We start from the raw sequence: 26,571 nt of genomic DNA, 5'->3' as shown, positions 1-26,571 counted from the left end.
AAAGCTGTCTTGACTTTGAAATAGCTTGTAGTATAATTGAATTGTTGGTTCAGCACGCTGTAAAAGTATGTATGTTCAAAATACTATGTTCTTTGTTTCTCTTTTAGTCTCTGTTGGAAAAGTTCTTGATCCCTAATGCTTCACAAGCAGAAAGTAAAGTTTTCTATTTGAAAATGAAAGGAGACTACTACCGTTACTTGGCTGAGGTTGCTGCTGGAGATGACAAGAAAGGTATTGTATGTCAGCTTGTGGCTAAACATTGTCAAATTAGATTGCTTTTGGTGGGGCGGTGACATGACTAATTTTAGAATAATTCTGATTTGGGTGTAAATTTCTTTAGTAATAGGCTTCCTGTTTTCTGAAGAAAAATCATAGGTTGTTTGCTTTCAAATGAGTTACGAAAGTTTCCATGTACCTCTGTTGTTTGAAGCAGGGAACAGATGTTCAGTCATGAAATCTTGAAATCAACTCCAACTTACACATGCGTGCATCTGGTTTATCACTGAACTACAGGTTTATGCATCTTCTGCCTGGCTGAGTATTTTTTTTTTTTTTTACCTCTTTGTAGGGAGACAAAGTCTTGTAGCTTTCTGAAGTCTTATTCATGCTATTTCTCCTGCATTTCTACAGAATACAAAAAGTCTGCATAGGTTCAGTGAGCAGAGAGACTAGAAACCACCTGGAGAAGAAAAGGATTGATAAAACTAATCTTACAGTTAGGAAAATTTCTTCCATAACCATGGTAGTTTAATATCCAAATTTTTTTATTTCCTCAAGTTTCTTGTATCTTCATGTAAGCAGCTTGTCATAATTGCAGGTAAGTTGCCTTCACCTAAATTTAGTTAGAAAATTTAATATAAGGCACTTAATATATTAGGTGGCTTAACTGCTGTAGTTGAAGAGATACCCGAACAACATGCTGATTCCACGCAGAGTCACCTTCAATTCAGAACAACACACTGTGTTTAGATACAGCTCATTGCAAACAGTGCTAAGCTGTTTCCTGGAGCCAGTTTAGGACTGCTGGCAGCGTGCCCTGAAGAGCAGCGCGCTTCAGCACAGAGCCCAATCTGGTAACTTCTGCTAGCCCTGAGCTGTTTTCTTGCAGACTCGGTTTAGTCTGCGCTCAGTCTGCAGAAGTGTGGGATGTTTGGGAGCGTGCAGACAATCTGAATGCATGGACTTGGGACACTTGGGGATTATCGGAGAACCATTCAGCTGTGCGGCTGATGCTTGGTGGCACTCCGCCCTTTTGTAGGACTTAGTAGGTTCCTTGCGGTGCTATTGAACATGTTGTGCCCGTGTGGCCTTGTGCTGCTCTCAAGCTAATAAGCTCTCCCACTATGATACAGAAGGATGTCTGCGTGACTTCACAAACTAGTTTGGTATAGAGGTGAAACAGATGTGGAATAATTTCAAGGGGACAGATACGTCTGCTTTAGCTTTGTGGCATATGTGTTATATCCACATTACATATAGCAGTATATGTATGTATATACCACATATACCCAGTTTCCCTGGTATGCTGGATAATAGGGAGTTGCATAAAGATACTTAAGACTTAGTATAATAGGGCTTGATTTGACTTCTGATGCTTTACTGCGTGCAAACTGACCCAGTCTTGGTGGCAGCAGAATTGCACATGTAACCAGTACTTTAGATCTGTTACTGTACAGAGAGTAATTATCTCTTCCTTTTAGTAGTCTCTGTTCACATGCATAGAAGGTACAATATTTTGAGTCCCAAAGTTTCTTTTTCTGTTGAGGATTAAGTTACAAACTCTAAAATTAGACTGTGAAAATCTTTGTTTAAAGTGGTTTTGAAGCTCATTTTTATTTAACCCAGTCTCCTAGCTGAGCAATTTTTAGTGGGTTTCCAGATGAAGAAAACTTTTTGAAAACCCATCTAGCTCATAGTTGCTATGGCTCTTAAACTTAAGAATGGCTCTTAAACTTAAGATTTTCCCCCCCCTCCCTTTTTCTTCCTGCTAAGTGTTTCATCTCACAGGCTTTTCCTGTATGCTCTCTGTGACCTTGAAGAGCAGTTGATAATTATTGTTTAGGAAATAATGGCCATTTAGTTGGACAGTATTCTTTCAGCCTTTTGCAGTAAATACAGCAACAGTATAAAGCTCCCAACTCTAGGAATTGGATTTTTATCTTCATAAACCAGATCATTTATCTCATCGACTGGGGTTTTCTTACAGCAATCTAGTGGACAGGAATGTCAAGCAGGTACCTCACCCTGCTATTTTAGCCTTGAACTTTGGAACTGTACAACACTTTATAAAGAATTCAAGGTTAAAAATCTTGCAACTTTTTTTTATACTGGGTGACTGATTTAAAAATTAACAGAATACATCAAATTTTGCACTAAGTTCCTCAAATCACTGCACAAAGGGAAACTGTTTTCTAAAATAAGGAGGAAAAAAACAGGCCTTTTTTAAAGTTACTTATGTTAAAGAAAAATTATTAAAAAAATAAAATGCTCAGCTTCATTCCTTGAAGTTACATGTTTTTCCTGCTGCTTGTTTTTGCCTTTCATAAACAGTGCCATTTTCTAAGGCTTTTCCATTATGAGAAGAGTACTTCTCACTATTTCTAAATTTAACTTAGAGTAAACCTGGTTCTTCTCAACCATATTATACCAACTTCACTTTCAAGGCATTATGGCAGTTGTCTGATTTTTCCGAAGCACTCCATTATTACTGATGAGTGTAGAGAGGACAAAGTGTTGAATAATTGTGCAGTGAGTGTCTTCTCTCTTCCCTGTTGAAGAGGGCAATATGATGCTTTAATTTTTGTGCATGCATAAAGGTGAACAAATAGAGATTGCATAGATGTCCTGAATATTGGTATTCTCAGACTTTGAGTACTTCTGACTTAAGTACTAATATATTTTTTGAGTCCTTAGCCTAAAATTCCTTTCCTTTATTTTTGAATACATGTGACTGGCACTGTTGCAGAGATCATGCGGGATGCATTTCTGGTTTAATCCAGAAATGTTAGCATTGGAATCCTTTGCATCTGAATTGAATGACTTCCTGCCCACCTTTTTTTTCAGATGCTATTAACAGTCTCGGAAAGTGCAGGAACAACGGTCTCTTTGTGCTCAGCATCTAGCACATCTCTTGCCTCCTGCAGTCATCAAGGGCATAGTCCAGCTTGTGGGTTGTGCTGGGCCACGGTCTCTGACTTGTGCACGCACAGTCTGCTCATAAGTTCAAGTGCATTCAGTGAGAATGGAAACTGATGAGCTCTTCAATCTTAGTATACAAGATATAGTAGGTTTTTAACACCAACCATTTATAACTTGCACAATTGAACCAATTAAGAGAATGGCAAAAGATTAATCTCTAAAAAGAGACCAATTGTTAATTTTTCTCCATTGCTTCAAAGTTTATAGGTACTAGAACATTTAAGTTAGGTAAAAATGCTTTCCATAGCTGTATTGGAAATGGAACTATGTTGGAAGCTTTTAAAAATATATATTTAATTCAGGTTGAGGTAAGCCACACTATCTTTGCCAAGCAATTTGAATGGGAATCCGTAGATGACTGTTACTGAAAGGGTTCAGCATGATAGGCAAAAGTGATCAGTGTTTTCTGTGACTAAAATGTGGATCTGTAATGCTTTGTATTATTTAAAGACATTGAAATTGTGGTACTACGTCGAACCTGTGTGTAGTTAAAACTTCAATTTTGTACCTTTCATTTAGGTGGTGGTTTTTATAGTCCTTAAGTGCTACAAAACTGCTGCAAACATTTGTAAATACAAGTAGTCACAGGGTGGCAGGGAGAGACTCAAACCTGTGATTTGGTCAATGACAATTTCCTTTTTTTGAATAATTTAAAAATGCAATTTAGTAAAATCTTCATAAACAGTGACTTCTTAGGTAAAGTGCTCATTCCCAGGCATTCACTCTTAACATAGTTTGTTCATGCGAGCATGAACACAGTCCTGATTGTATGTCTGAATACAGTATATGAATTGCTTACTTGTTGTGGTTTTTGTGTGTGTGTGTGTGTTTTTTCCCCGAAGGGATAGTGGAGCAATCACAACAAGCATATCAAGAAGCTTTTGAAATCAGTAAAAAGGAGATGCAGCCGACACATCCTATCAGATTAGGTCTGGCTCTAAACTTCTCCGTGTTTTATTATGAGATTCTTAATTCTCCGGAGAAAGCCTGTTCCCTTGCAAAAACGGTAAGTCTAAGAGGGGGGCAGAAATTCCATTTATATTATTTGCATAACCTTTTGTCGCATGGCCAATGGAGTTGTTTGTTTTTATAACACCAGGCTTTTGATGAAGCAATTGCTGAACTTGATACATTAAGTGAAGAGTCATACAAAGACAGCACGCTAATAATGCAGTTACTGAGAGACAACTTGACAGTGAGTATCATTAAAGTTTGCATATTGTTGATAACAGGTTTGGGTTTTGTGGCACTCAAGAGTTGTCCTGTTCATTTTTAGCTGTGGAGCTGTGTCTGTCATTTACTTACACATGAGTTTACGGTACATCATGTTTCTGAGCTACATCTTTTTCTCCTGCCTAGTCTTTTTTGTCTGCATGCTAGTTAATTCCTGACATGACAAATTGACCACATTTTTCAGGTTTTTTTATTCAAGGAATTTAGCTTATTTAAGTGGCGTAGTTTGGACTGTGACTAGCAAAGCTGTTATCTTTTGTCAAATAGCATTTGAGGATAGTCGCATTTGCCTCTTCAAAACTTACGTCAAGTTTCATATTCCTTACTCTGTGTGATTGCATATGCAAGGAATAGATCCTACATGAAAACTACAAACAAAGCTAGCAGGTCCACTTAAGGGCCTGTTGTTTGGGGTTTGGTTTTTTTTGTTTGATTTTAATTTTGCTAAAGCTGAAATTAGAATCAATGCTAGCCAGGCTATTTCCATGGCAGTCATAAAACAACTGTCTTAATTCTTTTTTTCCCTTGGACTCATAGCTGTCTGTGGTGTAAGTTATGGACCAAGATTGTGTTGCTCTGTCAGAGTAATCAAAATCTTCATCTTGTGTGTGGGGTTTTTTTAACCTACTTTGAACTTTAAAACTGGCAAAGATAAACATCTAAAGCAAATGAAACAGTAAATGTAAGCAAACATGCAATAGTGTAATTAATGGCACAGTTCACTCCCAGGTCTTCGGGGGGTGGGAAGGGAGAGCTGCAAGCCAGAACTGAAAAAATAAGAAGCATCTCTTATCACCAGATGTAACCCCTTGTTCACATTCTGTGCATCTGATATCAGAGACATTGACAAAATAGCTGGGCTTCTTTTAACATAACAAGAAGTAAAGTTGTAGAGTTGCATAAAATTGGAGTTGCCATATTTTCTGCTTTTGTTTCCAACACTTTATTTCCCTGTTCCTTGGAACCTTTTCCACTAGAATAGCAACTTAACACTACTGAAATAACTGCTTGTGATTGTTCCAACCTTTACTTACAAAACAAATTGAAGAGATTTCTCAACCTCTGTAATGGAGACAGATACAGGGTTGGCATCACTCTCAATGTCTGTGTGTGCTGTCCCCTTGAGTGAGATTGCTCAAGAGCTGTCCTCGGAATGAGTGGCATTGAAATAGAGAATAGAAGCTCACTGTAATTGCTAGCTTCCCAGTAAAAATAATGTAAAGCTTGCCATAGCAGTTGGAAAGCAAATTGTTTCATACCAGAGCAAAAGTTGGAGTGAGCTACTGTAGTGTGTGAATTATGGTAGTAGGCCTGATAATTAATACGAGCTTTCCATTGTAAGGGGGAAAGCTGTAGACAGCTGCAGGATTCTGTATTCTTGAATGGATGATATGTCTTGCCTTAAATGCTTAGCGTGACTTGTACAAGTGCATTTCTTGTTTTTCCACAACTTCTTGAGGTAGAAAATAAGCTATAATGTATGTGTGACTGACAAAGACTGCAATGAATTTCAAAAATGTGAAAAAGGTCTGTTCTGCTAGTCATGTAAGTCTGTTACAAAGACTTTGGACAGCGATTCAGCATGCTGATCAGTTACGTGCAGGAGCGATTTCCTCAATGTTGATTCTTTTTACATTGAGTCTTGCATGGCTGAAGAAGAGTCTGTGTTCGTTCTCAGTGGGGACTGAAGGCAGACAAGTGTTCAGAGGGTTGTTTAATCTATCAAGTCAAAATCTGTTTTACTGGGATTGCTAGATAATTGCTTCTTTGCTCTGTTATGAAATTGTTTTTTCTTAAAAAAACAAAACAAACCAGAAAAGGCATCCCTTACCCCTAAGAGTTTTTTTCCTCAGCAGATTTGTTAAACTGTGCTCTCAATTGGTAATCCTCCTTTCATACCAGTCAGGCCCTTTTAATTTAATGAATAAAGGCATGTATATGTATGTATCTGTAGATAGTCTAAAGATGAGGATTTAGGATAGAAGCCTCTGATAAAATTTAATAAAACTGTTCTTACTAACTGTTCCTTATAAGAATAGCACTGAAGTTGAGAATAACGTAGTGTTCTAATAATGTAGTACAGAATGCAGTGCAGAGGCTAGAAGCAGATGAGTATGCTGTTGTCTCCAGTAAACTATCTTGTTGCCTAATGCCTTCAGCAAGGAACATTTAGTGCAGATATCGTGTATTATGGTCAGAGCAAGAACAAAGCTACTGGTCTTGTGCAAGTTTCTCTATTGTCTTGTACCCCTGGAAAGAATAAAATGTTTCTGATTATGGTTTTTGTTTTTGTTTTTTTTAGCATCTTGTGAGAGCTTAGTGTAGGTAGAGAGTAGACTGTAGGTAGAGAGAGAATTAGTAGTTCTCAGGTTTTACCACCTTATGATATAGAGCGTGAAGGATTCGGTTAATGCTGCTATAACTCCATAAAGCAAGAGATTATAAAGCGAGAGATTACAAATCATACTGGGCTGGTAATAGTTTGGAAGCAGCCAGCGTGGCAAAATACTTGGTTCACAAAATAATCTCTCTGCCCTGGATGTTGCTCTGGAACTGATGCTTAGTTTCCTTAGTTGGTACTTAATCTTGATATATGGCTCCTTAGTATGATTTTATGGAGCTGAAAATAAGATTTTGTGCATACTGCGTGTTTAGCCTGATTTTCTTCCCTCCTTGCCCTGCCCTCCAAGTTTGGAAGCTCTGTGTTCCAAAAGTTGCTGAAGGGGGGCACGACTTACTGAATAGAGCTAAGGGACAGAGATTTCAGTGAAATGTTTGTGGTTTTAAAAAATCAAAAAACTTCAGATGCCTGTTTTGAAGAAAAGGTAGCATTCACCCTAATGCTGGATGTCGAGAGAGGCCTTTACTGAAGCTCTTCCTTCAGAAAGATGCATAAAGCTCACATGACAAGAAGGTAGAAATCCACAGGAAACCAAGTATTCTTAGTTCCTTGTTCTTCATATATCTGTTCTGTAGGTCTGATTATTGCCTGCTTGTAATCATATTTTAGTGAGCCTTGTGGATATGAGACTCTGGTTTTGACTGTTCATGAACTTCCTCATTAAATGCAGTGTAGGGTTGGGGCACCTAGGACTAGATTTCCATTATGTCTTGTGTAGAAGTAATAGCCAAGAAATATAGTCATGTTAATGTGTGCTTTTTTTTTTTCTATGGTGCTTAGTAGGACCTCTTACAAAATTATTATTTAAGAGGTAGGCTTTCTTTCTAATAATTCCTTATTAGTATTTAGTCATAATTGTTAATATCTTACATATTTTATTCTGTTTTCTTTCCCAAACAGTTGTGGACATCGGATACCCAAGGAGATGAAGCCGAAGCAGGAGAAGGAGGGGAGAATTAACCAGCCTTCCAACTTCCATCTGCCTCATTCTGAAATTTACACAGTAGACCATTTGTCATCCATGCTGTCCCACGAATAGTTTTTGTTTACGATTTGACAGGTTTATGTTACTTCTATTTGGATTTCTATATTTCCCATGTGGTTTTGTTTAATATTAGGGGAATAGAGCCAGTTAACATTTGGGGAACTTACCTGTTTTCATCTGAGGTGGCCAATATAGGGTTGTGAAATTTTTATACAAGTTTTACATGTTTGGCATAGTACTTTTGGTACATTGTGGCTTCCCACAAGGCCAGTGTTAAAACAGCTTTCTATGTCAAGCAAAGATGACTGCTTGCATATTGGTCTGTCATGATGGAAAAAAGGGATAATCAGTTGCAGCCACAGGTGTAGTTAGCATGAATATTCAAGCTGGAGCACACATGGCTGTGAATAAACTGATGTCCCATAGATATTGCATGTCAGGTCAACATGTGAAATCTGTGGAATATACCAATCAAGTATACATCTTTGATTGCAGCTGAAGTGTTCCTTAAGACAGTTTGATAACCCAGTCAGCTTTCTCTAGAGAAGGACAGAGAAACGGTTCACATTCCATTATTTGTAAAGTTACCTGCTGTTGCTTTCATTATTTTTGCTACACATTTTATTTGTATTTAAATGGTTTAAGCAACCTAAGAACAAATGTACAAGTAAAGATGCAGTAAAAAATGAATTGCTTGATATCCATAATGACACTGTATATCGAGCACAGCAGTAAAACAAAAACCCATGTATTTAACTTTTTTAGGTTTTTTGCTTTTGTGATTTTTTTTTTTTGATACTTGCCTAACATGCATGTGCTGTAAAAATAGTTAACAGGGAAATAACTTGAGATGATGGCTAGCTTTGTTTAATGTCTTACAAACTTTTCATGAACAATCCAAGCATAACTGTTCGAACATGTGTATTAAGTTGATGTAAGTGGAATAAAAGTTTTATGAATGGACTTTTCAACTACCTTTGGTGTAGATTTCATGTCATCTGTCTTCCCACACCTTTTAGAGTAATGGCAGTATTATACACAAATTCAATATGAAGTATTTTTATTATGGAAAATATTAATACACATTTAGGCATTTAGTGAATTTCAGGGAAGTCCAGATTGAATATTTCATATCTGATTTTATGATTGCTCTAATTAATTTTCAACTTTTAGATGCCCACAGCTTTCTAACTGTCTCTCTGGGACTCTGGAGATACCTTAACAAACATACGGTCCCCAGACTTACGGCAAAAGGCATATGAAGTTCTTTAAGAGCTGACCTTTGGAATAGGTCTAGTTATGTGGAAACCCATAGCTTGCCCTTCAGAGGAGAACTGAGCAGGAGCCTCTGTGGAGTTCAGAGGGTTCAGGCACTACAGCTCAGTTTGTGGAAAGGCTCCCCAGAGTAACGATGCTCTTCCTTTCCTTGTCCTCGGTGAGGTCTGCACTGATGGCATTCACAGAATAGCTATGACATTTGTAGATACTTTTTTTGAAACTGAAATAATTACAGGGAAATGGAGACTAATTTTCAAACAGTATCATGTCTCTGCCAAGAACTGAGACTCCTGGAAAATAATTTAATTGTATTAAAAAATTCTTGTTGTCTTTATGTAGCCAACATAAGGCAAGCTTGAGTGGCCTCTCTCTTGATTGAGCTGCACCTCTAAGCACAGTGTAAGTATTTTCTAGTTTGAGATACCTTTTATTTGGGTGAAAAAGTTATCTTGGTGTCAGCTGCACCTCTAAGCACAGTGTAAGTATTTTCTAGTTTGAGATACCTTTTATTTGGGTGAAAAAGTTATCTTGGTGTCACCAGGTTAATGTGATAGCTGGAAGAATAAGATGAACCAAGTCACTGAACATGAACTCCATTGCCTTACCCTTTTGCACATGCAGTGGACTTCAGCAAGTTACAGGTCTGACTTTTATCAGTGTAGGCTTTTTCTTGCATTAAAAAAAAAAAAAGTTAAAATACATATGGTCATTGGATTTGGAATGTGATGCTCCATTTCTAGAAGCAGCTGAGCCCTTGGTCCCAGAATTTAAGGATCGAGATTGGTAGAAAAGGTGGATAGGATAATCTTAAACCTTAAAGTAGTTAAGGACACCAGTCACCATTCCTAGAATTGAAAGTTAATAATCTGTTATAATAGGTAATAAAAATTAGAGTCTGATTAAGAACAGGAAGAAGGGAAGAATATGGAGGGCAAAGGTTAATGAGGCTTAATAAGGGAGAATTTAGTATATCCCTCAATTACCACTGCAAAAAGTAACAATGACTTCTTTAATACATGAAAGCACTTGTCAAAAGGAAAAAGCAGTACTCAAATACATTTACAAAACAAAGAGCTACATTCCAGTCTGGAAGCAATGCAAGTTGGCAGACCATGACTAAAAAAATTCCTTTGGGGACATTGGATCCACTTTTAGAAAGGAAAGACCATAGCTCACTCTCTAGCAAATGTGAGTTCTGTCTCAGAAAGGCTTTAATAAAGATGTTGCCTGCTTCCATAACTTGAAAGGATTTGGCTTTCAACTTGCATGGTAAATTGCTTTACTCAAAACTTAAATTTAAGCTATATAAAATAGTATGACCTGAAAGTGCCTTTTTTTTTAAAAAAAAAAAAAAAAAATCACACCACCTTTATCCAACTGTTTAAGAAAGTTTTGAGTTAATAGGGTTCTGTAAAGTTACTCCATGTACCTGGAGAAATCAAGGTATTACTGAAAATTAAAAAGCACATAATCAAATGACAACTGGTGGGATATAGCAGAAGAAATATTTTACTCTTGTTCCTTTAAACACAAAGTATCTTTATATAGAAGGTCATTTGAATTTTTTGGTGCGGTGTTTTTTGGTTTGTTGGCTTGGTTTTGGTTTGTGGGGGGGTTTTTTGTTTGTTTTTTCTAAAAGAAAGCCACCTCTTATTTCACTACCTAAACTGATGTTTTAAACACCACAGAAGGTTCGCCCCTCAGTCTTCATTTCCTCCATTCTTCCACTAGAGTGATCTACACTGTTTGATCATGAAAAAAATTTCCTGTATTGAATGCTCAGCCTCCTCTTATTACAACCATATTTTCATGTATTTTTAGTCTTTGTTCTGATATTGAAGACCCTCCTGAAATGCGTCAGTGTTGCTTCACACAGCGCACAGCCCGTTCTGCAATGTAGTCTCCTGCTTTGTTGAGCAGAACAGGCTCACGGGGGCCTTGAATTCTTTGAGCCTCTCATGCGGCAGTCACACTGCACGCATTTGCAGTACAGAATGCTATTTCTACAGGAACTGCGTAGTGCTTACAAACTATGGACTAGGCAGCACAGGTTGAAGGGGCAGCGCAGTGAGAGAGGTTGGGGGCGGCTACGCTGAACTGCCTGTTGCACTGAGGGCGGCCTGCCATCCACCCTGCAGCCCTGTGCTCCTGAAGGGCAAGGCTTCCAGAATGATAATAAGGGCATGCAGAGTTTAAAGATGCAAGTTCAAGATGCTGTAGAAGCAGTCTCTGACAGTCCAGTTGGCACCTATGTTTTACCCGCCTTTTGCTTCAGGTCCCTCTGGGAAGCAGTAGCTAAACTAGCTACACCACCTCTTGGTAAGCAGTCTGTGCAGCTGGCAGCGTGTGACCGGCTATGCTTCCTTGTTTCCAGTAATTTACATCTCAGCAAGATCCTGGCAGGCTGATATTTCCAGACTCTGAACAGAGGAGGGAAGGAAGGACAGCCCTATGGATAAGAAAATGTATTGGAAGTCAAGATTTAGCCTCTCTTCCCAACCCTCTCTTGGGATTTTTTTATGGTAAGTAGCTTTATTTTCTTCCAAGGTGCATTTAAAAGTTGTTGGAAGATAGGGAACCCCAGCCATTCTGAAAATGGTTACTCAAAGTACCCTTTCAAAGAGGGGAAGTTGCTTGCTACTGGTGTGGTAAGGTGCGTCAAAACTCATGTGAGGAACGTGTTGAAAGTGAGAACTAAATAATCGCTGTAGCCTTTGAGCTACAGCCTTTGATTCAAAGGCCTTGCATTAATCTTGTGGATATAACTGAAAATAATTTTTTGTCTACCGCACCCTTAGTAAAATTAGTATTACCTGTCAGCTGTAGTAGTAGGAGCTGCTAGTTGTTATAAGACCCAAGCATGCTTTTCCACTCTTGACACTATGAATTACACAGTAAAGGTTGCTTGATTCGTTTATTCTTCTGTTTTAATGTAACAAAATCAATTGCTTTAAGGATTCTTCTCCTTTTTTCCTATCCTTTTGTAGCCTAGTCTGAAATAACAAAAGAAAAAATAATTTTAAACCTGCCAAGTGCTAATTGCCATAACAACTACCTGCTTTTTAAAAAATTCAGAAACATTCATGACGAGACAACTCCAATATGAATCCAGAAAATGAAGTTCAATTCTCTGTTTTTAACATTGCGCCTCGCTGTCCCCAAGCTCTGCTTTTGACAGATGAGTGACAGGAAAGTGCTCCAAAGACTTCCTATCCCATGTAATTCAGTTCCCAGCTGAAAGCAGAAAAGCTGAGTCTGTGCTCCTGGTTTGGTCTCGGGGTGAGAGATCCCCCTCGGGTTGGTGTGATTGTACCGGAGTCAGCACTTTGCATTATCATTAGTTGTTTGAGTTGTGGGTCAAGTTATCTTCTACCCTCTCCTCAGCAAGGCTGATGTGGAGCTTCAGTAAGCTTCAGCAACGCACAGCAGTCTTTCAATGGGTGCTTGAAGCAGAGTGAACTGCTTGAGAGGTGTAGATTTGCTTTGGAGATGAGAGGGGACATTAGGGGTGTTAGTCATCCTGCTAGCGCTGGCTGGTGCGGGAGGACTCTTGGATCACAGGGTGGGGCTGTGGCTATGCATCCCTTACCTCCACCATTTAGATGAGGGATGCATCCACTGGTTTTCCAGTGGGCTAACAGTTATTAGCAGTGAAATAGGTATGGGGTGGAGCCAAGTCAATCATGCTACGTACCAAATTGTTTTTTTAGAACTAGAGAAGAAAATGGCAATTTCAGATTCTGTTCTTAGGCAAAATACAACAATTATGGCTTGGAAGTAGGAGTTTCTAAGGGCTTCAGAGGTTCACTGTGCAAGCCATGCAGTTTTGCTTGGCCTTTCAGGAACCCACATTTTTGGAACATCTGAGGTTCCTGCAGTGAGCAGGGCAGTTTTAGACATGTTTAGAGAACTTTCTGGTAGAGCTGTCCTGCAGAATTTTTTTTTTTTTTTTTTTTAAGGAAACTTTTTCTAACACAGCTGCTTATATGGATGCTTAGCCCTACTGGCAAAACCTCCAGACATTACTGGATTGTAGTGGCTGAAAGTAGCCTTGAAGGAAGCTGAAACATACGGGGGCCCCAAACTCAACTGCTAGATGCAGATCTGGAATGCTATAATTCATTGCAGACCCATTACTTTATGTGACTCCTGACTGGGAGGGAGAGGGCAAAAAGAAAAGGTTTCAAGGACAGAATTTCAAATATGTTATGCCCTGGATTACGTGTCTGGGGCTTGTCTTTAAAAGGGCTTGGAAAACAGTTGAAGAAAATAAGTATTTTTAACCGTAGGCTACCTTTCTTTTGTTTTCTTTTTCTTTCTTAGGGTGGGTGTTTTTTATGATTTCTTTCTTACTAGATACGTGCTTCCCTGAAGCAACTTAGCAAATGATTTCTGTTGACCAGCCATTTCTTGCCTGACAAGAAACATTGGTTTTAGTGGGAGGAATTTCTCCCTTAATGCCTCTGCTTGCTCCATGTTCGTTCTTCTCCTTCCTTTTAATCCTGGTCCATTGTATAAGCTGTGCTGTAGCGCTTTAAAGCTGGAGCATTTCATGAGGAATCTACACATCTGTGGTGAGAAAAGTGATATCTGCATATTGGAAGCATTCATTTAGAATGCCACTATTGCTGTAGATTAGAGTGTCATCTGCATAAAATCTAAATATCATAACTTGAGCTGCCATCACAGCAGACCATCCCAGGGAGTCTGGCAAGCGTGCATGGACCCCAGGTGACTTGTAGGGCGGACATAACAGCTTGTCAACACATGTGAATTTGCAAAGCCAAGTGCCAAGCTGTTGAATTTTTTAAGACCCTTGAAGAGGAAAGAATTATTTAAACACAAATCCTTATCGTGGTAAAATATCCTCATGCATAGATGAATGTCAAATTTAATTCCATCGGGTTATTTCTTTACATCTAAGTTTGATCATTTTATTTCTTCACATTTCAAAAGTAATACTTAGAAATGTTCTGGTCTGGATTGACTCTGTCTGCTGGCTGTATAGCCACACACTGAGTGGAGAGGAAGACTGATCCCCAACCTTGTGCTGCAAAGCCTAGTGCTTGTTCATTGCACTGAGCGTTTTTTAAGAGGCTCATTATAGTTCAACCTTCTGGGACAGGGTAGTTAAGCTGTTTTGCTGTTAATGCTAAGCCATTTAGCATCAGCATATCTAATTCCAACTCCTACTGCCAAAAGGAACTGGAGAACCCTTCTAGGTCAGTGAGGTTGTCTCTGGATTGCCAGCAAGTGGCATTTTACAAATGAGAATTTTTCTGACCAAAGATAAGGAGGTACTGTTGCCTCTGTTGGTTCCTTAATGTGTCCTATAATGACCAGAGGTGAAGGGCTGTAGGCTTTGGGGAGAAAACACTAAACTTCAACAAAACATCTGTATATGTGTTTTGAGACCTGACAGCATTTCTGTACTTGGTTTCACAATCCTGTTCAGAGTAGAGAAAGGTTAACTCCTTAATTCTTATAGCTGAGATTTCACCCAAGCTAGATGATGTAGGGCATTTCAGAGTCCAGACCATTCACCTCCTACATTCTTGTCCTGCCATGTGTCCATGAGCAATGGCCATGAAGGGGTGACAGGCTCTTATACTGGAGCGAAAAATTATGCAGTTACTGAAGCAAAGTGCAGGAAATCAGAAGGGTAAGTCTCTTACCTAAAGCAGCGAACATCAGCAATGACTGATTTCCTTCAAGACAAAGCAGGCTAATGGGCAGTCTGCAATTCTAGCATAGCTTGAACTTTAGTCCTGACCTGCTGTCCTGGTTTCAGCTGAGATAATTTTCTTCCTAGTAGGTGGTATAGTGCTGTGTTTTGGATTTGGTATGAGAATAATGTTGATAACACACTGATGTTTTAGTTGTTGTTAAGTACTGCTTACACCAGTCAAGGACTTTTCAGCTTCCCATGCTCTGCCAGGTGCACAAGAAGCTGGGAGGGGGCACAGCCAGGACAGCTGGCCCAAACTGACTAAAGGGGTATTCCATACCATATGACATCATGCTCAGTATATAAACTGGGGGGAGGCTTGAAATTCATTGCATGCTAAACCCCCAACAAAACAGAAGGATGCACAGCTGCAGCTGTAGAAATAGCTTACTTTTAAACATTAGGGAAGGTGAGTCTGTGGCATTATGTATTCTGGAAGATCATTATTTTACAAAGAATGCAAAGGGATACTTTGGTGAGGTGAGCAAAGAAAATGTTAATAACAAGACTACAACAAAAGGAAGTAAGAAGACGTGCTGAGAGAGATAGGGAAGTGAGGCAGCAAGAATCTAACCTCAAAGCACATAGGAAATTACACGACCCAACTTCTGAGCCAACCCTCTGAGCATTTCAGTGAGGACGATTAGAGTAGCATGTTCAGTGGGACCCTGCCATTTTGTAGGACTGAGAGGTGTTTCACAAACTATTCACACATAGACTTGATAAATGAGAATTTTTAGGCAGAACATGACCTAGAAAAACAGTCTGAACTTTTGCAAAATGGGATCAGGTTCCTTAACTGTGACCTTCAGAGAGAAGCAGAGTTAAATTTGTATCTTTTTTTCTTTTTTCCCTGCCTTTTTCTAAATTAAGGATTTATATGTTAAGCATATGTCAGGCCTATGCTACTTACAAAACTGTGTGATGAGATTTAGATTAAAATTTGGTTTTGGTTCTACTGCTATGCCCAGTAGAAATTCAGGTCACAATTAAGGTCATAGGGGAACCTGTAAAATGACATCATCATCAGAGTGAAGATACTGAATGCTGCACAGAGAAGGGTTTTAAACGAAGTGCCTAATTGATTTTGATTTTTCTTAACTAAAAAACCTGCCAGTGCCTGATGAGCACTGGGGCATGTCATCACGGACTCAACAGTCTCTCCTTTTCCATTACTGCAGGAGCACAAAATGATTGTCCTGACGGGTTGGTCAGCAAAGGGAGTTTTTGCTTGTTACAGTGATATAATATGCACCAGAAAATAATTCTTCCCTGCTCTTGAATCTGCTGTATATACAAGACCCACGGTTTTGAATATGCTTGCAAAGTAAAATCAAAATCAGACTTGACATTCCCAGTTGCAGTGTGTACAAGCCAAAGACAATCTCCAGCCATCGTGCAGGAGCTACCTGCCTGCCCACCCACCCAACTGCATCCCGGCGGTGGCCGCAGAGCAGAGGCAATGCGCTGCCTTCCACAGCTCCTGCTGTCAGGAACAACTGCCAGGACAGACAAACTGCCTAAGGAAACCCCGGGGCTTCCCAGGGGTGTTAAACAGATTGGGAGAGAGGTGTGGAATTAGGCAAGCAGTGAAAGGACTGACGGATTTTCAAGGAGGAGAAGGAAATATCTCTGATGGTTGGGATGCAGTGGCAAGTCTTTCTACAGTGGGATACACATAGTAATAATGGGGGAAAAAAACTCTGAAGAGGTCTCTTGTTAAATATTTTGGTAGTACCTCGTGTTCCAAACCCATGGAAATGTAAAGGATGGATCCAAGATGCCTTCCAGTCAAAACAGGCTTAATTATGGATACCACCTGAAAGTCAACTGGAAGGCTAAAATTGATGCCTAGATGAACATTTGGTGGTGGCAGAAAATCTATGTGTGGAGGGGAAGGGTGGCTTTTAATGATCACCGTGATGAAGACTGTGATGAGTTTGCAGCCTCACCAGGTTGTGCCTCATACACAGTGCCACATAAAGAGCCACGGTGATTCATGAGTCACCTTCTCCTTTATCCTACTAATACATTGGGATTGATAACAAAGGGACATGAAAAAGAAGTTTCTGTGCTGGCTTCAGCCAAGTAGTTTTCTTAAGAAACTTTACTCAGACTAAACAAATCTGGATTTATTTTTTTTTTGTCTCTGAACTTAAAGATTTTTCTTTTTTTCCTTTTCCCTATCAATTGGATGAAACAAGATAGCCAATTACTGAACTGTCTGTTCACTTTCTTCTGGTAATACTGTATGCATGGTATGTTGTTGCAAAATGAAGAGGAATGATCTTCTTCCCCAAAGAAGTTCAAGAGCTCAGTGTCTCTGTCCTGTGCCACACCTGATTTTCAAGCTGTGCTGCTTTCCTGTCTCTGTGAGCATTCGGACCGGGCAATATGCGTGTTTAGCAACTGCTGCTGAGCATAGCAGTGCTCTGAGGGCTGAATCCCCCCCGATCTGTGATTCGCTTCCCTGAAACACTGAACCAAACTAGTTTCAGGGATGAAGCCATGAAGATCTTCTCCCTGCAGGCTGATACAATGGGCACCTGCAGATTAGTCAGTTAACACATCACGGTCATTAAAGCTTTGGAACATGAAAATCCTGTCCGAGGCTGACGGTACAAATGACAAGTCAACCAGTGAAATGGAGAGCCAGTTCTGAGCTGTCGGGAGTACATATGCTTATGGCCGTCATCATCATCACTGATACAATATTCCAAAATCGTTTCCTGGAAATTCAGTTCACTGGAACCTGGGAAGATGATGTGACCCCCCTCCTTCACCTCCACTTGAGAAGGCATTGTGAGCGATAGACCTCCAAGGAGCTGGATGGATTCCCTGCAGGCATCCAGTGCAGGCTGGTGATGACAAAGTTCATCCATCAAAAGTCAACCAAAGAGGCCAGCTCTTTCTCTGCTGCAATCAAGCCATCTGTCATTGGTGCTCTCTAGGTTTTGTGGTACGATAGAGGAAATTACATTTTCTTGGAAGGATAATGAGGAAGGGTAAACTCTGTCTCTAAAAGCTGTGCCTAAAGGTCGCAGCTGAGACAGCAGCAGAGAAATTCAAGGTGGCTGCCTGCCTTGCTCCTGCTCCTGTTCCCTGGGCTAAAGAATGGACTTCAGTCTCCAGGACTGCCAGGTTTGACTTAAATTCATATAAGAGATCTTTTAATTGAAATGTTTGATTAAAACATTTATTATTCAAACAAGAAACTTCAAGATCTAATTCAAACCTTATAGAAAATCACAGATATTTTTGAGGAAATGTAAGCTGAATTTGGAGCAGGCTTCATGCCACATACTGAGGAAAAGCTACATCACACTCTCCCTAACAAGGTTCCTGGGACAAATTAAAGAATCAATTAAGTATCTTTCACGAGGAAATAAGATGTCCAAGAGGGATGAGCCAGGTGACCTTTTCTTGGTTCAAGAAATGTCTGTTACACTGTGAAGATACATTTTTCTTTTAGTTGTTAGCCCTAGAGAATGGACTGTAATATTATTTTTGTGATATTAGATCGTCTTTAATTATGTCTTTTCTTTCATGTCGCATGTGCTAAGGTTTTCAGTTGTGTTATAGACTTAAACTCCTCATGCTAACACCATATACAGCTGAAGATAAAACTCAATTAAAAAAAAAAACAGATTGAGAAGCTATTTAATACTCTAATGCAATTTCAGTGGCGTATTACAGCAAGAAGTAAAACCTACCTTTCAAAAAATGAAAAAGCTGCTTATGTTGATGGAAAAACAAGTACTTTTGTAGTTACTTATGAGCTAGTGCTGGAAGTATCTGACACATGCTTTTAGCTGCATCTCTGATGCAGAGCCTGAGGATGCTGTGTAGAAGTCTGCCTATTCTGTAGCTGAGGAAGGAGCACCAAGAAAAGGGTTTGTTGCTTCTCAGAATTGCCGGAAGATGCAGAATTATCCGAGAGAAGAAGGAAATCTCTTAGGAGATTTTTGTGCTGTTGATAATGGCAGCAAATGCTGTGCTGGGCTCTACGGAGTCATACAAAACACATGCCCTTGAGGGGCTCTCAGCTGTTGTTCAGTGCATCTGCAGAATTCTTCCAGAGGCTGGATGTGATGCTGGAGTTCACATCTCTGTCCGTGACTACCTGGCAGCTCCATCTGCTATGTAACCTCGGTGGAGAATTGCCCAGAGACCTAAGTACTAAAGCCTTGGCGCCTGCAAGTAAGTGCTGTTGGCAAGCCACACTGAAACATACAGAATCCATTTGCTGTAGTAAATAATGAACTCAAGCTCTCTTAGCAGAGCAGCAACATGTGTTTTTTCTGTCCAGACATACCTGTAACCTTCCTTTTTGCCTAGCTCATAGGACGGCATCATTATCTGTCTCATGACAGCAAGCATCTGGTGTGCCGGGTCACATAGTAGGAGAAGGATATCAGGCTCTCCAAATTCAACACGAAGACCCCTGGACGGTATTCCTCAGCATCAAGCCGTAAAAGATGGCAGGGTGCCAAACTGTAAAGCATCTAAGTCTTGGACTTGGTACTGTAGATGGAGCAGGCAGAGTGGGAGTGCCCCCTCCACCTGCCTCCAGGAGCAGGATTCAACATGCAGGGTGGTAGTAATCCCTGTGGCCCCCTGTAAAGCCAGCAGAAAAGAAAGTGACCCTTTACACGGGTGGCCAACCCTCTCTGTAACAGACACGGGGTAAACTGGATCTCCTGGAGATGTCCCTCTCTCCTTTGATGGGCAAGTGAGCCCCAGTTTTTGATGGCTGAAGTCAGAGGAGCTGCCCCTCTGTGTCCTGACTCGTGCCTGCTCTGTTTTGTGTGCGCAGCCTTGTCCGCTGCCCTTTCCCCCCGCAGTGCCAGGCTGCATATATTTAAAAGTCCGTGTCCCCAGGAGCAGGCAGCTCTGGCAGCACTTCTGAGCTGATGTGCATGAGCAGCTCCCAGAAAGGGCACCCTCTGCATGGCTGGAGATAACGATTTGAGGAGCAGGGAGATTCCTAACCCTGTTGTTTTTACAACTGGTTCCCTTGCTGCCAAGCAGCGGGGAAAGCAGTGGGCAGCTCCTGCAAAACCCTCCAGGCTTCTCTCGGTTCTGCATTTATGTGGCCAGGGCAGGAGGGCAGCGGAGCAGGGCAGCCACCCCTCGGCGGGGCTGGTGCCTCTCCATGGGCCCTGCCTGCAGTGACCCTTGTGCCTGCTGGCACCCCGGGGCCTCAAGAAGCTATTTCTTGCCAAAATCATAATCTCTGAATAAACAGAGGAGCTGTGCAGATAATAAACCCTTGACGTTTCAATCTGTCATACACACGCAGTAGAGCGCTAAAGCAAAATGACATGCAAAGCTGCCAAGAGTAAGTATTCAAGCAGAAAAAGCATTCAGGAAATCTGTAAATGGGACCTGGGCATGTTTTTCCTATCATTAATTCAAAGCCATCTGCAGCACATTGATGCTATCTGCACAGGGTGGTGCTCATTAGGGCACTGACCTCATCTTAGAATCATAGAATCATAGAATGCTTTGGGTTGGAAGGGACCTTGAGAGATCATCAAGCCCAACCCCCCCTGCAGTGAGCAGGGATTGAACCTGTGAGCTTGGCGTTATTAGCACCATGCTCTGACCAACTGAGCTAAGCGAAGGAAAGGAGCTGTAGTCCCCACATGCAGCCGCCCATTGGAGTGGGCCTCTCCAAGGTTTTGGAGCCTGGTTCTTGCTGCTGTGCTGCACCCCACACCCGATGGGGAATCAGCTGTTTCTGAAATCAGTAGGGGTCTTGCTGTTGCCTTTCAGAGAAACTGGATTGGAAGCTGTCATGGTTTAACCCCAGCCAGCAACTAAGCACGGTGCAGCTGCTCACTCATTCCCCCATCCCCGATGGGATCAGGGAGAGAATCGGAGGAGTAAGAGTGAGAAACACTCCTGGGGTGAGATAAGAACAGTTTAATAATTGAAGTAAAGTAAAATAGTAGTAGAAATAATAACAATATAATAATAATAGTAATAATAATATACAAAGCAAGTGATGCACAATGCAATTGCTCACCACCCGCCGACCGATACCCACAGTTCCCAAGCAGCGATCGCTGCTCCCCAACCAACTCCCCACAGTTTCTATACTGAGCATGACGTCACATGGTATGGAATAGCCCTTTGGTCAGTTTGGATCAACTCTTCTGGCTGTGCCCCCTCCCAGTTTCTTGTGCACCTGGCAGAGCATGGGAAGCTGAAAAGTCCTTGACTAGCATAAGCAGTATTTAGCAACAACTAAAAACATCAGTGTGTTATCAGCATTCTTCTCCTACTAAATCCAAAACACAGCACTGTGCCTGCTACTAGGAAGAAAATTAACTCTATCCCAGCTGAAACCAGGACAGAAGCTCAAGAAGGCAGAAAGCACGTGTTGCAATTAAGAAGCAAAAGCATCATGGCGAAAGTTGTAGTTTACACTGGAGGGAAAGATTTACAGTTCTGCTGTTTCTTTCCCAGGAGGACTGGGCTATCCCACACATCTCTTTGTGTGGTTTCACACTCAGAAAACTGATGCAGCTGAAAACTAATCTTTATTTTTTACTGGATGGGGTCCCGGATTGCAAGGGCACAAAGACGCCAGTGTCAACACCGGGAGAGTGCGGGACCACCAACCCATGAGGAAACCACAGCCTGCACATAGAGCTTGAGCCTGCAAACTAGCAAGAGCTGCATGCAGTACTCAGCTTTTCCATCCCGCGGAGCAAAGGTGTGTTTTTTGTGAGAATCTATGACCTGAACCAGGCTGATTCATCCATGAGCCACTCCTGCGTGAAACAGAGGTCATGCAGTGTTGAATCTTGCCCTGCATGCTCTCTGCTCCTGTGTAAGATATAGTTATGGACCCTACAAATGTTTACAACTTTTTCTATACCTGAAAAGAAACTAGGTTAGGCAGTAAAAAAGCACATTGCTTCATCTTTTTTTTTTCCCTTAAGGAGAGAGGAAGGTGAACTTTCTATTTATAGATGATACATTTAAAGGGTTTTCATCAGTGAGTTACTCTCACCCTCGTGTTGCATCGTTACTTGATGGTAAACAATGTGCTGATGAGGTATCTTAACATTTGCCGCAAGATTATGGTTTTAGTAGCATGCTGCTGTAACCATGATGAGCTGGAGATAGAAGCCAAGCAAGGTTTGTAGGGATATACCAATACATTGTATCAGACCAAGTTTAGATCGTAAATGTTGGGCACAGCATTTCTCAGTGCATTTTCACTTGAGAACCTTTCCATCAGACATGGTCAGGATCCAGAGTGAATAAACTGAATTTTACAGTTTCTAGCATTGCTGTCTCCTACAAGAGGAGAGGGGCTGGCAAAGGGAGAGCGGGGAGTTAATTCATTTTCCATTGCCCTGTGATGTTTTTTCTTAAAACACCTCCCCCACCACAACCCCACTGCGGAGCCGGACTCCGGTGCCTCTTCCAGAAACAACATGGGATTGTTCCCGCTTGCCCTAATCGCTCCCCAAAGCTCCTGGCATTGCCAGCAGCTGCCTGCAAGTGGGGATATTGCTGCTTGTCAAGATGAACCATGGTAACTGGAGAGAAGAAAGGAGTCTCTGGGGGTTCTTAATAGTCCAAAATTCCTGAAGTACATGTGCAGTAAGATAAAAAAGCCTAATCCATTTTGCATTTAAATAAGTCCTTTGGTGAAGAACTTTGATTTTCTGAATCAAGAAGACTGGCAACAACTGCTGAACCAATGTACATAGGGCAAAATTTAGTGGCCCCACTCACCTGAGATGAAAAAACAGTCTGAGAAATTGCCTTCAAAAACACAGTGCTGGAGGGAAAGGTACAATCTAGGCATTGTTTTTCATTCTTTATAAACATGACTGTATAGCAGCTTCAGCAATTGATGTCCTGATTGCAGCTGCTTGGAAGATGCCATGCTAAGCCGCTGTGGCTTTGGGCAAGAACCCCTTTAAGTAGGGCTGTCCCAGCTGGTACCTGTGGGAGTCACGAGGAGGGACCACGTCTCCTGGCCAGCCGTTTGCATGGCAGAGGCCAGTGGCCCAGCTCCCAGGCACCGGGCCCTCTCTGAGACACCGGTGGGGAGGAGGCTCTACGTGCCGAGGCCGTGGCGGAGGCCCGGGGAGGCTGCCAGGACGTGCCGGTGCCGCAGGGCGCTCCTTCACCGGCGAGAGCAGCGGTTGTCTTCCTGCGCCAAGGTTTGCTGAGCTAGATGGCTCATACTGGAAATTAAATCCAAAGTGCCTTTTGGGTGTTAGCAATAACTTACACCGCTGAAAAAGAGATCATGAGATCATCTGAAGTTGTCTTTTGTGCGGGCTTAAAAACTACACCGTTTGGGATGTGATGAATACTGCTTACAAAGATTCGGGCCACCACCCAGGAGTTAATATGATTAAGATAATTTATTCCTATTGTAATTCTAAGAAAGCTTTCAGGTTCATCAAGCAAGCAGCTTCTATTCCTTTTATCCTGAAATGGGTATACCTACCAGAGCTCACTGCATGTCACTTTGACAAAATACATTTTCTGAGCCTTATCTACATGAAAAAAATCCAGATTATTAGAAACATTTCTATTCACATCAAAAGCACTTTTACTTTGCAAGCATTTCTTTGTTACTTCCTACTTAGACTTTGCTGCTAAATAAGAGCTGCTGAGAGGGGAGCTGGCACCGCGGCTCAGCCTCCCCACCTACTGCCGCTGAACCGGCGGGGTCTCCATTCCTGCACAGGGATGTCAGGTCTGCCGTCGGTGGCCTGTGGACACGCACGTGCCCAAAATAACCCCTGGACCGTCCAAGCTTGGAGCTTCAGCGCCAGGAGAGTCGGGAAGTGCTGCGGGCTCTGGTGTCCCGGCATTGCTCTGCCCAGGTTTGCCCATGCGTGCATGGGGAGACCGTCCCTCCTGCCCCACCTCAGGCGCCAATGGCCAGAGGCAAGAGACGGCCACCGACGTCTCGGCAGGGAGCCAGGAGGAAAGCAAGAGCCGGCAGCACTCGGCTCCTGCTGAAACGCGAGCTGGCCTGGCGACACACAGCCTCCTGCGTCTGCCGGGCATCGACCGTCGACGCACCCCGGAAGAGGCTGCAGGAGAGGCGCTGCCAACGCTGGCAGGTGACGCTGGTGCGAACGGGCCCTGGGTGAGAAGACGTCTTGGTGCTGAGCGCTGTGCTGCTGGGACAGGGCCTGAGCCAACGCCTGTAGAAAGAAGGGAGACCAGAAGCTCCTTTGCAAGGAGGGAGCTTGCTCTGGCCCTGGGAAGGACGCGCTAACGCGGCTGCTGGGGCCTCGCCTGCGGAGCTCAGCTGCAGCAAAACGGGACACAGCTGCGGCGAAACGGGCCACGGCCACAGCGCACAGGTACGGATGCCGCTGCGAGAGAGCGGAGTGGCATCTCGCCCGGCAACGTGATTCCCACGGTTAAGCCTGGGGTAGTTTTTTGGCAGCTTTTGCTTGTTCTGCCAATAGTGTACTTGTTCACAGTTGCACCTCTGTGAAGACCCTGCAGTCACGTGAGACACGTTATATAGATCAGTTAGTAATTTCTTCAGTGACTGAAATACCAGACAGGCTCTGGAATGGCTCAGCTAAAGAAGAAAACCTGGCAGGGGTGAGAGGGAGGACGAGAGACCTCCCCGCGCCTGGCAGAGCGTGGGGTGCAGGCAGCGGGCAGTGATCGGGGCTAAGCTGGGAACAGGGTTTCCACCTGTCCAGGGTTTGTCAGCAGGAGGAAAAATTAACCCATCCAGCATGTTTTAAGCTGTGAGCCCACAGGGCACCGGGCAGCCGGGTTGACGCCAAGCTGCTCCCTGCGCCGACGCGCTGCTCTCCTCCCTCGTGCCCAGTGAAGCCCCCTTTGGCTCCCACTGCAGTGACCACATAAACTCTTCCGTCCTTCAGATCTGAGCGAGGCAGGCAGGGCTGTGACCTGTCTGGACAGAGGCAATGCCACCTCCTGCCCCTGGGCAAGAACAACCCCGTGCACTAGCACAGGTTGGGGCCAGAAGGCTGAGAAGCACAGGGCTGCTCACAGTAGCCTTCTGCGCTCCTCCATTCTTCCTTTCTTAAATAATTTGGTTTTAAAGCACATTAGTTTCTTGGCTGATGCGGCTCAACAGTTTGCATATTGCTGTGCACCGCAGTGCTCAGCAATGCCCTGTGGCAAGCGTGGGGTGTCACCGTGGCCGGCGCTCGGAGCCGGCAGACCTGGCCCCTGCCTGCGCGGTGAAAGCAGCCGGGCTGGCTGCGCCGGGGACGCGGGATGGCGAGGCCTTGGCAGCCCGCAGGAGCTGAGCCAAAGGCTCCCGGACGGCTGCGTCTCGCTGCCAGAGGTCGTCCACTCGTGCTTAGAGCCTCGCACTGTCCTCGTCCCTGCAGGGTCTGTGCATGGTCTGGGTAAGGGGCTGGGATGGTTTTGCCAGGGGTCCTGTCCAGCCCACGTAGCCCCATGACAGCCTGCCAAGGGCTCTCCTGGATGTCTGCAGCGTCAGAGACCGGCTAATAACTGACTAATCGTACAAGGTAATTACAGGGTTACTTTTGCTCTCTAAAATAAAGTGCTACTTCATAATTAAAAATAAAGAGAATGGCAGTCCTAATTATTAGGCTTTAATTAGGCTGACAGAGGCACACACAAGCGCTGCAAGGACTGTTCTCGTGACCTGCTCTCGGTCCCCACAACGCTCCCGGGGAAGCCCAGGGCAAACTCTCCCACTGGGAACAGAGGGTGAGACATTCATCTCCACGTAGACCTCACCGAATGCTGTGCAGATCTGAGGAACAAGAGGAACCTGCCCTTGAGCATCCCTCCAACTCTGACGCCTGCTGTAATCCAACGTGCCGGCTGCTGCTGTGGCTCGATCCTCAGCCGCCTTAGCAGCTCACACCTTGCAATTTTAACATAAGAATCATAAATTACACCATGTTTCATCTGATCACAGCCTCATGGAAGATAATCATAGCCTGGTATCTCTCTCTCTGCTTAAAATACTGCAGCAAATAGACTGTGGTGTTCTTCCCAGCTTTCCCCGAGCAGCCTTGCCCCGGTGCGCTGGGGAAGGAAGGGTTGAGCAGGGCTGTCTCTGCCGAGGTGCCGGGTACAGGTGGCTTCTGCTGGAGGCAGGAGGGCTTAAAACGCTGAGTTCAAGAGTAGCTGTAAGTCTTGCTCCCACTAATAATGAAGTGAATCACAGAATACCAGGTTGGAAGGAACCTCGAGGATCATCTGGTCCAAACTTTTTTGGCAAAAGCACAGTCTAGACAAGATGGCCCAGCACGCTGTCCAGCTGAATCTTAAAAATGTCCAATGTTGGGGAATCCACCACTTCCCTGGGGAGATTAGTCCAATGGCTGATTGTTCTCATTGTGAAAAATTTTCCTCTTATGTCCAATCGGAATCTCCCCAGGAGTAACTTGTATCCATTACCCCTGGTCTTTTCCATGTGACTCATTATTAAAAGGAGTCACCGTCTTCTTTGTAGCCACCCTTTAAATACCGGAACATGGTGCTAAGGTCTCCCCTAAGCCTTCTTTTCTCAAGGCTGAACAAACCCAGTTCTCTCAGCCTTTCCTCACATGGCAGGCTTCCCAGTCCTTTGACCATCTTTGTGGCCCTTCCCTGGACCCTCTCCAGCCTGCCCACATCTTTTGTGCATAGTGGGGACCAAAACGGAACGCAGTATGCCAGGTGTGCCCTGACAAGTGCCGAGTAGAGTGGGATAATGACTTTATCTCTGCTGGCGATGCCCTTGTT

General features: G+C 42.9%; 1 protein-coding gene across 2 annotated transcripts in view; it reads left to right on the top strand.

Annotated features, from left to right (window-relative positions):
- The window catches only part of YWHAZ (tyrosine 3-monooxygenase/tryptophan 5-monooxygenase activation protein zeta), a 28,032-nt gene extending 19,241 nt beyond the window's left edge, over window positions 1-8,791 (top strand). For both annotated transcript variants that reach the window (XM_075704701.1, XM_075704700.1), the window contains exons 3-6: window positions 108-231; window positions 4,041-4,204; window positions 4,298-4,393; window positions 7,733-8,791. In XM_075704701.1, coding sequence (XP_075560816.1) covers window positions 108-231; window positions 4,041-4,204; window positions 4,298-4,393; window positions 7,733-7,792 — 444 coding nt within the window. In that variant the 3' untranslated portion in view covers window positions 7,793-8,791. The remainder of the gene's footprint in view (window positions 1-107; window positions 232-4,040; window positions 4,205-4,297; window positions 4,394-7,732) is intronic.
- Window positions 8,792-26,571: the final 17,780 nt, after the last annotated feature.

Source organism: Pelecanus crispus, chromosome 2 (genome assembly GCF_030463565.1).
Source record: "Pelecanus crispus isolate bPelCri1 chromosome 2, bPelCri1.pri, whole genome shotgun sequence".
In the NCBI taxonomy this organism is placed as follows: Eukaryota; Metazoa; Chordata; class Aves; order Pelecaniformes; family Pelecanidae; genus Pelecanus; species Pelecanus crispus.
Note: the sequence above shows the minus strand (reverse complement) of the source record. Positions and strands in the feature narration are given on the sequence as shown.